The sequence below is a fragment of the Plasmodium inui genome (assembly GCF_000524495.1).
Source record: "Plasmodium inui San Antonio 1 unplaced genomic scaffold supercont1.83, whole genome shotgun sequence".
Lineage (NCBI taxonomy): Eukaryota > Apicomplexa > Aconoidasida > Haemosporida > Plasmodiidae > Plasmodium > Plasmodium inui.
In genome coordinates, this window is record NW_008481917.1 from 15,245 (window position 1) to 29,977 (window position 14,733).

General features: G+C 44.5%; 4 protein-coding genes across 4 annotated transcripts; all 4 read left to right on the top strand.

Moving 5' to 3' along the window:
* Nucleotides 1-5,483: 5,483 nt before the first annotated feature.
* Nucleotides 5,484-6,197, top strand: C922_05499 (hypothetical protein; the record flags this gene model as incomplete). Its single annotated transcript, XM_008821070.1, has 1 exon — nt 5,484-6,197. The coding sequence occupies one exon, from the start codon at nt 5,484-5,486 to the stop codon at nt 6,195-6,197; it is 714 nt and encodes a 237-aa protein (XP_008819292.1).
* Nucleotides 6,198-6,438: 241 nt separating this feature from the next.
* C922_05500 (hypothetical protein) lies at nt 6,439-6,675 on the top strand (the record flags this gene model as incomplete). The annotated part of the gene is made up of 1 exon (XM_008821071.1): nt 6,439-6,675. One exon carries the CDS (start codon nt 6,439-6,441, stop codon nt 6,673-6,675), a length of 237 nt encoding a protein of 78 aa, XP_008819293.1.
* A 2,933-nt stretch (nt 6,676-9,608) lies between these two features.
* Nucleotides 9,609-10,853, top strand: C922_05501 (hypothetical protein; the record flags this gene model as incomplete). Its single annotated transcript, XM_008821072.1, has 2 exons — nt 9,609-10,421; nt 10,629-10,853. The coding sequence occupies 2 exons, from the start codon at nt 9,609-9,611 to the stop codon at nt 10,851-10,853; spliced, it is 1,038 nt and encodes a 345-aa protein (XP_008819294.1).
* Nucleotides 10,854-10,885: 32 nt separating this feature from the next.
* Nucleotides 10,886-11,263, top strand: C922_05502 (hypothetical protein; the record flags this gene model as incomplete). Its single annotated transcript, XM_008821073.1, has 1 exon — nt 10,886-11,263. The coding sequence occupies one exon, from the start codon at nt 10,886-10,888 to the stop codon at nt 11,261-11,263; it is 378 nt and encodes a 125-aa protein (XP_008819295.1).
* Between the last annotated feature and the right edge of the window lie 3,470 nt (nt 11,264-14,733).

Here is a 14,733-nt window from a genome sequence, read left to right on the forward strand (position 1 = left end):
ATTTCTATGAAGATGCGTTTACTGCTGCATTTCTATCACGATTTTTTCTGTGTCGTTTTTTCATGCTGCTTTTTTTTTCTACATTTTAATGATGCTCTTTGTGCGAGTCATTGCGCTTTTCTCGTCTTACGTCAGGGTGATGCGTACTGTTTTGCCGCGGTTGTATGATACTTTTTCTGTCTGCTGCATTTTTCTAAGGATGCTTATATCTGACATGTCACTATAATATTGCTTCTCTGTGGTAAATTTTTGTATAGCTACATCCCTCCTGTTGCGTCAATATGAAAATGTTTGGTGTGTGGCATCTTTCTCAGGATGATATTCCCTCTTCGATTTTTATGAAGTGTTGGTTTCCTATGGTGTGTCACTGTGAGGTATCTCTCGTTGTGGAGCATCTTTTTCTTCCCAATATTCATTTTATCGCGTTGTTTTCTTAATATATTGTTCCGCTCACCATTTTTATAGAGATTGTCTCCTTTGTCGTGTCACTATTAAGATTGTTTTGTGTGCTGCATTTCCTTTCTGATGATAGTCCTGTCCTGGCGTGTTGTGATGAAGTTTCCCGGGCCATGTCATTATGACAATTTTTGCTGGTGTGGCATTCTTACGAAGATTCTTTTTACCGCGTTATATGGATGATATTCTTCTGTTCTATTCTTTTATAAAAATTCCTTCTCTTTTTATCATGTTATTGCGATGGAATTTCCTCGCGAGGCATTTTTCTTATGAAGATATTTCTGTTCCGCGGCATTTCTTATGATCCTATTTTCTGCCTGCAGGTTGAATATATGGTTTTGTATCATTTCTTCTATATGGAGGGTTCTTTCTCACGCGGCATCGTGAAGATTTTGGTTTGTGTTTCATGTTCTCTACGACGATGTACTCTTCTTGCGGCATTTTGAAGATGTCCTCTCGTGTGTGATTTCCTTTATGAATATGCTCGTGTTCCGCGGCATGGTTAAGGTGCTGTTGCGTCGTCTATTTTTTTTATGAAGATTATTTTTTCTCCTGGTATCTCCCCGACGGTTCGCTGTTTCGTCGTTTTGAAGATGTTCTTTCGCATCCATTATTGTGAAAATTTTTCTTCACGTTACATCATTGTGAAGAGCCCCTGCTGCCTGCCGTGTTCCGGATATGTGGTATTGTATGTCATTGTTTTTTATTAGAATTCTTTCTTCCCTAATATTCTCATGGACCTATTTTTCTTCTCTATCTGAAGCCATTATGAAGATATTTCTTCCCCTGGGCTATTTATGACGATGGCCACGTATGTGAAGTATAAATAGCATCACCATACTCATGTAGTAGCATTACAAAACAGGAATAATATACCCATATGTGAAAGGATACATTTATTCCTGGTTTCTTACTGCTTTAGAAGTGATGATGTTCATGGAGTACTATTAACTGAATAGCAGCGTCACCCGGATAACACTGTTAATGGAACTGCAGAGTCGCGTCAAGGGTAAGGATCTTCTGGAGTGTTATTGTAGCGAGCCTACTGACGTGTGCGTAGTACTCATATTTCTAAAGTACTGACATGCTTATCGTTTTGTTACATGAAGAACACGAGTCCGCTTCGGCTACTGTTGTCTGCAGAATAGTCATGTGCATTTCTATGGGTGGAGCAGCGGTGGGACCTACGTGTTGTACTTTTATTTGAAGTACATGGATATTCTACAACTTTTCCTGAAACCGTACTGAATTATCTGAATCCTGAATGGTCTACAATCCGAACATCCCCATCGTACCTTTATATGAAGGTGCTAGTACCTCAAATATGTTCATGACCTTTAGTGTTATCATACTGAGCAGCACCATCTTGTGTTATGGGATGTGCCATAATGAATATCTATATCTTTAAGATGGTATGTTATGGAAAAGTACGTGTGTACGAGCAGTACCGTTATGTTCAAAGGATTGTCGTGTCGATAATACTTTTATTTAAATAGCGGAGACTTTTAGTGAGTATTCATGATTTGCAGTGCTAAAATGGAGAGGGTACACACGCATGTATAATGCTGATTTGTTAAGATAGCGCATGTACTTGGTACACCGCCATCTGGATTGTGGAGAAGTCGAGACAGTCATATTAATTGAGGTATTCGGGGGATATGATATATTTCGCGTAACCTTTTACCATTTGGGGAAAGCTATCTTATGAGGAATGAACAGGTTCCGGTAGTATCTTTATGTGAAGGATACTCTTGCGTCGAGTATGTTAATGTGTGAAATACACTGTCGATTGTAGGAAACTACTGTCATGTGGGGGTCGATGTACTCCGATGAATAAGCCTATCCTTGGATTATCAGGATGTCAAGGGTTTTGATGTAATTGTAATGACTTCATTGGAACAGGTGCAGGATTGCGGAGTTCCCAGGACCCATATGTAATACTATTACTTAAAGAGTATTCCTACTCGGGGATTATGATGATCTTAAAAATACATTTTTGTCTCAGGTATTGATGTTCCAGGAGTGAAGTTGTGCTACCGATAGCGTCGTCTCTGCCCCTAGGTAGCTTCATTAGTGGGACTATATCTATGGTACTATTTGTTGGAGAGTATGCATGTTCAAGGAAAATCATTATGTTAACAAGAATATTGTTTAGATGATACCTTCATTTGAAATGCACAGTTGTATGGGAAATATGGATGACTGGAAGGATCATTCTGTGAAGAGTACATATGTATATGCCGTACTCATATCCGCAGAGTTTTAAGATGCCTGGTACATTCCTATTCGGAGTTTTACAAACTTACATCAGTACTGTCGAGTAATTTATGTTCAGACGGATAAAATATATGGCATAATGTTTTCTCCTATGCAAAGAGTTACACTATGGATGGTATGACTTCTTCCGTAATAGTTTTATATGAGGGATATTATGGTATGAACCACGTGGACCTGTCCAGTGTTGCATCATATGAGGAGTATTACGGTTATATACGAAATGGTGTCCCTAGATGAGCTTGCCTGTCTTTGAAGTGGCATTATGTGAAGAGCCTCGATTTATGTCTAATGGCCCAATTATATGAAGTACGGGATTGTAAAACCCTTAGAAAATGTCGGCAACACCATTATTTCAATAATATTATAGTGCGAAAAGTACTATGATGTGCACCTTACTTCCCTGTGTGAAATATCCATAATCTAGGAGGATCATTATTTGGAAAGCACTATTCCGTGGAGTGTATGAATATTGGAGCAGGATTCACGCGTGTACAGTACGGATGTGTATGGATTCTGAATGGTGATGATTATAGAAGTTGTCGTAGTGCTGTTATATGAATGTACTAATGGTTGAGCTGTGGGAATATTTGTTGTGCATTGTATTCTGAATAGAATACGTCCGTGGCAAGTATGGATAATCTGGAGCAGTAATTTGTGAGTATACTCATATGTGCGTAATAGCGTCATTTAGGAAACACAATGGTGCACAGGTTATAGATGTGCCTGAAGCACAAATATCTGGAGGATAAAAATTTCGAAGCCCAGGATTTTGACTTATATTATATGCACAAAACTGCTGTGTGGAACCTGTAGCAGTCCCTCAGGTATTATTATATTAAGAGTGGTGCATTACGTGATGCTTCATGACTTTAGCAGCACCGCTCTACCAAGTGTAAAGATATCCTTAGATTACGCTTGTGTGAAAATAACTTTTTAACTTCAAGTGTTGATATTCCCAGAATACTATCATATGAATAGTCTGCAGGTGTGCAAAGTATTGATATGGAAGAAATAGCATCATGGGGATGAGTACTACTGTGCTCGGAGTACTATGATTTAAATAGTACTGACCTGCAGGAGCTAACATTATTTCTACTTTGTGTGTTCCAAGAATACTATTATATGAATCTCCAAATTAAATGAACTTCAGAGATACACCTGATATAGTATTAGATAACTGCCAGACCTGGGTAAATTCTTACAACATGTCAGATGTGTCCTCCCACGTGAACTGGACACCTGTACCAGCCGTAATAATGTATAAACCTTCATGAAATAACCAAATATTCTGACGACTAAATCCTTTGAATCCAGCCCGCCCCCAAGAAACCCCTTATTTGACACAGATCAATATATCTGTGGAAATTCCGTGTGGATGAACCCAATAGATGAAAAGTGCCATTCTGTAGAATCCATCAACATTTTAAATAACATACGATGTAATATTTGGAAAATAACTTGAGGGGTTATTATCTGAACAGTCTCCTTATGCATAAGGCAAAGTTCTTTAAAGAAAACCTCTGTGTAGATAATGGGGATATCCTCGAGTGTTACTGTATCTCCAGACTAAACAAGTCTCCGTAATGGTTATGAATAAAAAGTAATCAGAGCATTATGGCGTAGATATTTAAAAAATCAAAAGGAACATTGCATAAGTCTATTTATAAAATAATAGTATCAGTCCCAAACCCTGGTAGACTCCCCGACTCTAACGATCCATCTAGGATGTGGAAAGTATTCTCATTCTTGTAATGGGTTATATTAAGGCTTCGGGGTTTATGCTTTCAGTATGTGAATACAAGTGTCCTCTCGAGTCCTCAAAGCTTAATGTCTAAGTAAACTCTAGGAAATACAAAAGTCTTTAACTATTCTATCCGGACAAGCAGAACTCTGAAACTAATAACATTCTGTGAAAATAATTCTAACCAACTTGAGAAACAAGAGAAAGATGGCCCGATACAGAAAAAAACAAAGTATATGAAATATCATCAGATTATAGATAACAATGATATCGACAGGTCAATCAAAGCCACAATACCAGGATAAGGAAACTCTAATTCTGTTTAGACTCTCGTCTAGTCAAGACTCCCTCTGAATCCCTCCCCGAATTATTAAGAGAGTATTAGCCCGTCCTCAAAACCTAAAAACAAGAGAAAACAACTAAAAGCTTTCGCCAGATCAAATAATGGAGCTACCACCAACCCCCACTCGCAGCTTCCAGTTCGTATCCTTAGGGGCCGAATCATCACTCATCTATTCAACGAAGGAGACATGAGACCGGCAAGCTACCAAATGGAAACAACCTTACCGCGAACCAAACACCAAAGGAACCCAAATGGTCAAGTGAAAGGGCAGGTATTTTCTGAAAAAAATACAACTATAGGACCAATTTTTTTTTAAGGCAAGCTAATATTAACCCGGAGCTTGCGTCAAATAGAATCCGGGCCCAGTCTATCAATGGACTTTATCTGGAGAGTTATCATTTGAGCCACCTCCAAAAAAGCAACCTTAAAAGGACAAACAACCTGGAGCCCAAGTAGTGAGAACACCACAACAGGACAAAATGAAAGCCCTACAAAAGTTGCTATAACATAGATAACCCTCCTGTACCGATCCTCCGACTAAACCAAAGCCGAATATTATACAAACCAGGAAGGGGAAAAACTCGATAAACACCCCCAGAAGAAGCCTCCAGAGGCAACGAATCTCTCAAATTTCCATTAGTCTACTTATCAAAGGAGCCAAACAACATGAGCCAGGGCAAACAACCCCCGAAAAAAATAATGGAAGCAAGGAACCGTCAGAAGAAAAGAAAATCGGGATTAAAACAAAAAGAGAAAATTAACGACGCCTTCCTGGAGGAGAGATCCCATAGCGGACATACTCAGACTCTCGAAACCACACCTACAGCAGGACCTATATCAAGGCAAGGAAAAACGAGGAACGCAGCCCCAGAAGCCGTTTCTAACGGAAGAGGCGGGCGGAAAGAAGCCGTAAGTCTAAGAATGTTCAGAGGAAGTTTCTCTAAGACTCCAAACCCCAAAACCAGCTCCAACTCCACACGGAACACAAGTACCAAGAGTACGAAGACGCAAAGAAGAAGGGATCCCCATCTAAGCCCCCAAAGTTCCTTAGTCTCCACTGAAGAACAACTCATCTCAAAAGCAACATTAGCCAACGAGGCAGGAACTCACGGCAACCCAGAGCAGAGCGAAAGGACAAAGGCAATCTCGGGGCAGGAGTATAGGATAAGCCGTAGGCTTTTCCAGCATATCGGGGGCACGAAAAACCGAGGCCGAGCTGAGGACTCCAAAGGGAAAAAGTTGGGAAACTCCCGACAGAAGTACAGAAAACACAGGAGTAAACGGCAACTCCAACCGAACCAACACCACCCCCAAACCGTGATCTCGAGAGATAGAGAGACCGACGGTATATTAGAGCAAAGATCTCGGAACCCCAGCTGAAAGGTTTAAGCAGAGCCAGGGGGCCGCAACCCCAGGGTAAAAGAAAGGTCTAAGACCTCAGCACAGACTAGACAACGGGTGCGGAAGAAGGCAACGGAGAAATAGGAAGTCATGGGACGCAGAAACCGGAACAGGACAAACGGGTAAGAGCGTGCAGAAATAGCCAAACCGGCACGAAAGGAGGAAGAGAGAAGGCGAATGGGGGTAATAGCGCCAGACAAAACAGCCAACAAAAGGGTCAATGTCGTTAGCGGGAACTCAAATCGTCCAATGGACAATAGGGAACCTAAACAAACGAGAGGAGATTCGAAGAACCCCCCGGAAGGGATCCCATGAAAGACAAGACCCAAAACAGTCCAGGCAAGAGACAGTGAAAGGCACAAGCACGAAGAGGGAACATCATCTCCAGGACAAAGAAGAGGAGCCTGAGATGAAGCAAGGAAAACGAAGGATAAAAGAGACGCCGCGAGAAGGATAGACACCTGCGGAGACGACAAGAGCAATAAGAAGGAACAAAGTGATCGGGCAAGACAGGAAGCCTGAAGGGGTTTAACCCCACCAAGCAGGAGGAGGCAGAAGGATAAGGGGACCCAGAAGAATCCAGAGGAGAAGGAACCTCCAACCACCGAACCACTGGCGAGAATGAGGCAGGACAGTCCGAAGTATCCTGAAGGAAAAGGGCCTTAGAAAGAGGATCCAGATAAAGAAAAAGGCACAAGACAAACACGCGAACACAACAGAGCCGGGGGCATAGTAGAGAAGGACTCCTGAGAAAGAAACAGGGACAAGGGGAGGCCGGAGTACTAGGAGAGATCAAACACCCCAAAGGGACAAGACAGACACAACACACCACCAGACAAAAGGGAGGAGAACAACAGACAGGATTCCCGAGGATGGGGTAGGAGCACAATCCAACCCACGAGACAAGGGGCCGATCCTAGCATCCAAATGCCTGAGAAGTCAAAAGGGACAGACGTGAAGAGTCATAACACGAGTCCACAAGCCGCCCCGAGTTTTCCATCCCGCCCCGTGGAAAGAGCAGTGGAAGCCAAGGACCGACGGCCCCCCTAAGCCCGAAGTGAAGGTCCGACAAAAAAAGGGGGAATCAGGGGCCAAAAAGGAGCCCAGGATCCCCCACTCAGTGAGAAACATGTAGCGACGTGGAGGCAGAACGGGAGGCTAGGCATGTTTTATGATATATGATCGATATGGACAAGGAGAGGACAACAGGGGATCTGAAGCCGAAAGTATAGCAACACCCACGTGCGTCAAGGGGGTGAACTCATGAGGAAACAGGATCCCCTCCCCAGGGCTCACCGAAGCAGCCCCAAGCAACAGAGCCGGGGCAATATAAAGCTGCCTTGGAGAGGAACCTCAACCATTTGAGAAAAGGCAATTTAGGACTGAACAGGTGCAGAACCAATAGGCTCCCCGGGAGCCAACATGCGGACAGACTCCAACCAGGCAGGGGACAACACCAGCAGGAGCTAAGGAGACACAGAATCCCGTGGAGGAGGACAACTGCAAGAAGCCTGAAGTGGGAGCCCGTGGTCCAGTATCCAGGGGCGCGGGGACAACAATCAGCCGAAACCAGTACCCCCTCAAACCCGACACAAGAAGCAAACCGAAGAGGGAACTAGGGGGCCAGGAAGCCAGGAAAAGGGCAGCACGTAAAAACTAAGAGCCGAGTGAAGAGAAGAGGTCGGGGAAAACTAGCGAGAGGACAAAAATAAGCCCGCCCCACGAGGAAAACAAGGAGTCGCCCGAAAAGGCGGGAGGAGAGACGGGGGCTGAAATAAAACATAGGAAAAGGAAGGGGAGGAGCGAATAGTAGGTGGCGCTAGAAGAAGATGCAGACTCAGCCCCTCACCAAGTGTGAACAAGGGAAAGGGAACATCGTTCAGAAACAGGGGCGACTGACGCCCGAAAGCGTCTGCCAAGGAAAGACTAGGACGACGAAGCAGATAGAAACGAATAAAGGAGAAAGAAATAAGAACAGCTAGACAACCAGGGCCATTAAGGGAGCCCGAGACCAACACAAGGAAATTCTGAAAATCCCCAGACCAGAGGATGATCACAACAGGAAAGCCGTCGTGAAACTTCTTCATTAAGGGAGGACAGAATAAAGGAAGGAACAGGGACTCCACAAACGAGGAGATCAAATCAAAACACAGCCGAGAAAAGATGATCACCGCAAACGGGACCTCAGGAAGGAGAAGACGGAGAAGAAGGAGAGTCAACTGAACTAAAGGCAAAAGATATGATTCAGGACGCGAGTGAGTCAGATTCTAGCCAACCGAGGAAGATGACAACAGCAAATAGGACGAAGCTGAGGGATAGCCCCTCATGCCGAGAAGGAGTTAAGGAAATCACGGGCTGAAGGGGGGGGCTGCAGGGGAGGAAGAAGAGACAAACAAGCAAAAGAGAGCGAAGACTAATGAAAGAACGACGGCGACCAGAGAGGATTCAAGAAACATCCAGACGTGTGAATCCGTCAAGAGGACAAGGAAAGGAGTCAGCCCAAGCACACCGGGCCAAGTCCATCCGAAGCACAAAACGGGGCCTCCCCAGGGGAAAAAAGGGGGCAGGACGCCTTGAGACGCCGTCAGGAACAGAAAGGACCGAACTCCGGGGCCGGAAGAGGATTGTCACGCCCAAGGATAAGGGCACGAAGCAAGTTCGCCAAGAAGGGCTAGAAATAAGGAGAACCGGAGCAGGAGCCCCCCAGGAACACCCCCGGAGGGAAGGAGCCATTAAACCTGAGAAGCGGAAGGATCAGGCTACAAGGGCAAGACGGGACGGTGAAGGAGGGAGTAGTCACGTGCGAGGACAAAGGGGAAATTCCGAAAAGCCGCAGACACCGAGAGAATAGAGGACAAAAGGGAGGATTTTTCCGGGACTGGGAGGGCAGACCAGGCCACTGCCTCAACAACTCCCAGGGTCTCGAAGCCAAGATGACGGACCAGCAACATAAAGAAGCCAAAGGGCCAAACAGGCGAAGTAGGGGAAATAGGAAACCCCGGTCCCCGAGACAGGGCCTAGGGCAACCCCACCACTCCCGGGGGGGCGCAGCCCTCCGCAAAAGGGGAACAAAGAGGACAAATCCCAGCCCAACCCCCTAAGAAACGGTCAAGAAGGAGGAGAAGGAGGCCTACAGGACCCCAAGAGGAGGAGAGAAGACAAAGAAAAGAAGCAAGGGGGGGACTCAGCGGCCCATTTGGCAAGGAGAGGGAAGACGAGGAACCAAGAGGGAGAAGATCGTCACCAGGATCCGTAACCAAAAGTACGGAGGAGTTAGAGTTCGGGGTGAGCCAGAAAGCCAAGACAAAGAGGAGGTAGCCAACAGGATAGGCAAGAAAGCAAGGCCAAGAGGAAGTAGAAAGGGAATCCGCCGCTGAATCTACAACGGAGATGACAAGTTTCCACAAGTGGTTAGATTATCTCTTGAGTCAGGAGACAAGGGCCTGCCGGACAGACGAAATCCCGGAAGACGCTGGGAAGGGGAGAATCTGCGACTACAGGGGGAAGACCCGGGACTTTAACCGAGGAGGGGTAGACGACCGCTGGGCAAACATATTGGGCCCGGGTAATCTCATGTTCCCAAATACTAGTAAAGCAGCCGAAATAGTTTGCAGGGGTCTGGAGAAATGGGCAGCTAGCTTGATAGAATGCGACAACAACCCCCTATGGGGAGACGCCAAATGTGACAGAAGAAGCTTAGGTCTAAGGGGGACTCTGAGAGGTAACATAAAGTGCCAGTGGAACCCGCAACACACCAGATGGGAGCAGATGACTAAGGATGCTGTGTTAACATCTTCTAGGCCAGAGAACCGTAGCCTGATGATATGCATGGATATGGTCTCAATAATCTGGGGAGTCTTTAGGAACAGTGAGAGGAAGGGGGGAGTTATGACATATGGAGGCGAAAACTTATGTCAGGCAATGTACAGCAGATTTAAGGAGTGGGGGAATAAGGACATAGCAGAAGAGCTAATGAAGTTCTGGTTTCCAGAGGGGGGCTCCGGAATAAAAATCGGAGGGAGAGAATACCAAAGAGGAGAGCACGCAGGGGGACAGTGGAGTAAGGCTCTCTATCTGCCAGGAAATAGGATCACAAGCTTGCAGTGCTATAGGACAGGCCAAGGAAAAGAAGACAAGTACGACTCCAGCTGCTACTGGACATTCGAAGCTGAAAATTGCGAAGCCGACGATGATACTACGTGGGTAAGAACAAAAGGGAGCGTGATTCCTCCTTAACCGAGACCAAAGGCCCCAAAGTTTTCCCAAACAGAACACGGCCAGGCAGAACACAACGAAAGAATAGGAAAGGAGGCTTCTTGCCCAAAGGGGAAAAATGACAAGGGCGGGGGCCGGCAAGCCGGGGGGGAGTAAGGGACAAAAAATCTCTAAGACCAAAAACACAGCCCCAAGGGACGGTTTAGACAATTCCGACACCAGCTCGTCCCGACACCGGAAGCCACCAACAACAAGCCAAATCGTAACCAAGGATCCCCCCCCCCAGCAAAACAGGACCCACCCAAACCTCAACAAGGAGGCAAAAAGATAAAATTTCCCCAGGGAACCACAGGCAAAGCTGGCCAAGGAGGGAAAACCAAACCCGACTGGAGGGAACTGATAGGAACAGGATCCAGATAAACGTCTTGTTAAATTTTCGTCTCTTATAGGAAATGCCTCAGGACGTTGAACAAAGACTAACAGAAGAACTGGACAAATTACTCGAAACAACCGAACAAAACCAGACCGGACAGGACACAGTCACCCCCGGCACTTCACTACAAGGCATAATCCAGGGGATCGCAGGCGTAGGGGCCTTGGGGGGATTCATACCCTTTGCATGGTATATCTGGAGAAGAATCTTCCGGACCCCCCGAGCCCCACAGCCTCAGAGGTATGGGATCTCCTATACGGGAAGTATGCAAGAAGGCTCAAGTGGAGCCCGGCCAAATCATGACGAAGAAATCGTGAAACCGGGACCAGGGAGCAACAAGAGAACAAAAGGGAGGCCACCTACCACAACGGAACTGTCGAAGACCCTCCACGCCTAGGGTGCAGGGAATTTCTTTCAAGAAGGAAAAGCAGGGGGGAACGACGAGGCCTCATCCATTCCGGGTGGCGAAACGGCATTAGGACCGCGGCTTTGAAGAGCCGTCCGCATCCTTCACATCCCCCGAGGCCGGCATCCCCTCCTTTTACTCCGGCCAGTGAAAACCAGAGTGTTTAGGGGCCCATGGAAGAGACAACTCGGGAAACAGGGAAGGATCGACTAATGGAGAGTACATGGGGAGTAAGGACCCTAGCACGGGGGGGGGATCCTCCTAGATATGAGCAGTGGGAGAGGAGAGTCCGGCAGCAGTCATCCACGATTAGGAGTTGAAAATTAGCGGCTGTGAAAAGGGCCATACACTGTTGGGCATGAGGCCTAGGTTCCTTCGGCCGCAGTATATAGTTAAAGGCGTCTCAGGAAGTATTGAGGGTTGATGTGGAGAAAGGAGGGTTTCTTGTTGGGGGTTCGGCGTCTAGTTTTAGTTTTCGGATGATTTGCGCTGGGGAGTTCGCGGTTCCGATTAGAAAAGGGGGACCGAACATTGCGGAATAGGAGAGTTTGCATCTTGGGTTTGTTGGTTGGAGTTAAGGATTAGAATCTAGGGTTACCGGTAGATCCTTAAGGGTCCAGCCATTCACCATTCGGGGCTGACTATTAGAGTCTAGGCCCGTGGGTGTAGCCTCACGGTTCAGGATTCAGGATGAGTCTTGAGGGTTCAGGGTTCAGCCGTCGGAGTTTAGGTTTAAGGTTCAGGGTTCAGGGTTCAGGGTTTAGGGTTTAGGGTTTAGGGTTCAGGATTTAGGGGTTAGGGTTACGATTTAGGATTTATGATTCTGGGTTTACGTCCAGGGTTTAGGGTTAGGGGTAACGGGTTATGATTACCTTTTTGGGACTATGTGGTAGGGGGGAAGGTTACGCTTCACTGTTCCGGTCATAGGGTCCACGGGGGATGGATTAGGCCTGAGGGTTTAGGGTTCACGGTTCAGGGGTTAGGGTTCAGGCGTTAGGGTTCAAGGGTTCAGGATATAGCGGCTAGGGTTTCCAGTTAGGGGGTTTACGTTTAGGGATTAGGTTCCACGTGTCAGTTTCCGGGGGATAGGTTTAAGGACGAGCGTTAGTGTTTAGGGGGTAAGGTTGATTTTTTAGGGGGTTGGGTTCAGGGTTCAGGGATTTAGGTTTCAGGCTTCAGGGTTCCGGTTTTAGGGTTTAGTGTTTAGGGTTCAGGGTTTAGGGTTTAGGGTTTAGGGTTCAGGGTTTAGGTTTAGCATTCAGGGTTTAGGGCTCACGTGACAGGCTTATGGGTTATCCTTCAGGGTGTACTCTTATGTTCCGCTTTCAGAGTCTGTTTGATTAGCCTTCAGCTTTGAGGGCGTTACCTTGTATCATCCTTCTGCCAGACTTAGGTTTAAATCTCATTCTCTATCCTTCAGGTGGATGACTTTGGGATCAGGAGTTATTCCTCAGTGTGCCGATTTATTGGTTATGAGTTGTTGATTAGGGTGTAGATCCTATTTATTCAGGATGTAGGATTTAGATTCTAGGTGTGGAGCTTTCGTTTATTTTTTAGTTTTTTTAGGATTTAGGATTCCGGGTTCTGCGTGGCCGGATCTGAGCCTAATCCTTATTGTTTCGCTGTTCTGCGGTAAGCTCTAGCTTATATTTCCCAGGTGTTAGGATCTATGTATTGGTTGTTATACTTCGCGGGTAGTTCCCTGATTTAAGGTTGGCGGCTCAGGTGTTCACAATCAGTTTCTAATATTGGTTCTTGTTTGCCTTTTCTTCTATTCTTACTTTTGCTCATCATTATGTATGGCTATTTAGGCTAACGAATGGGGTTATTAATATACTTGTTCACATATCTTGATGAGATGTTAATGTGATGGAGTTGCTTTCCCTAACAAGTATCATACGCGAACTTCTATCTGTATTCGATGAATTAGAACCATGTTTTCCTATAGGCCTATATCTCTAAGGAGAAGACCCGTTTTGTCATTTTATATGTTGACTTTTGTTGTATTTTATCCTTCCCAGTACATAATGGGAATTTGGAAATGCCTTGACGCATGATTTGAGGTTCTATTAATAAGACCCTACCCTCTATAATTTACTCTAGACAGATATTTCCTTTCTATGTTACTGCAGTGATTCTTCTGCTTTCGAGGATTAGTTTTCTGAGGGTTTCGTATTTTATATTTTAATTTTTAGGGAGGACATGGCAGTTATTAAATAAGTAGAGGCTATCTACTTTCTGGATTAACTTTCCATCTTTGTATATTAAGATAATGATAGTAATAGAGAATGACTTTATTTGAGTGGTAAATTTGCCCCGCCTTGATAAATTTATAATATAGTATTCAATAGTAAATCTGACTGTAATATAACATTTTAGATGACTGTTACGCAGTCAAAAGAGGAGCAGGTCCATAATAAGATCATTTTTCCTTTCTGTAGGAGAATTCTGTGCTTCATACAATTCATATGTAAATATTGCTTTGACGGAACTATTTATTGACGTCAGTTGAGAGGCATATGAAGAACAGAGATGAATATAATTATTACCGAAGACAAAGAATTACAACTGTTGCCGTTATAAATTATGGCATCCCTTCTGATATGAGCTATGATGTATAGACGAATTTATCATATGGTGATAATCAATGATATCAAAGTACAAAATTTTGATTAATACTACGAACCCTTCTGTCCTTATTTTAAAGAAGTACCTGTAATTTTATGTTGGAATAATAGAAAATATGAATAAGTATATGGATCCATCTATATACGTATCTACATATCTGTAACTATTGCTGCACTATATTAACATTAACAGTGAGGTAAATAATTATTCACTGGCAACAATAATATAACAAGACTGTACTCTTACCCAGACATAATCAATGATTACAATTGAATTGTCATTTTATTTGAGTATACTAGGATTTTGTATAACGCGATTAGACAGCTGTCTCTTATAGAATCACATCCATGACCATGATATATTATAGTAGTGATTGGTATTGTCGAAAAATTATTCCGTCGTGAACAAACCGGTGAATTTACAGAATGCCCAATAATTTATCGTAGAGTTATAGAGAAATAAGACATCTAATTATTTTAAGGATCACACCACAGACCGCTACTACTGGCTTCAGGAGTTGTCTCTAATACGTCATATGGGGATTCTAGATCTACTATATATGTTCTTAATTCTCCATATTAATCCGCCATGTATAGATTTTTCCGCATGGGATAAGATTTCTATGATAAGGGTAAATAAAAATATTATGACAGAGAAGGCTTCCTGAGGAAATAAATGAACATTCTGTATCTTCAGTAAAGAATGTACAAAGAAGTCAATACATCAGAGAAATTTCTGGCTTTTTGTCTGTTACACTAAAATGGACACTCGACTATATTCCTAATATATGGAAAAAAATAGCCCCATCCAGTAAAATCCTTTAAGTAGTCCCT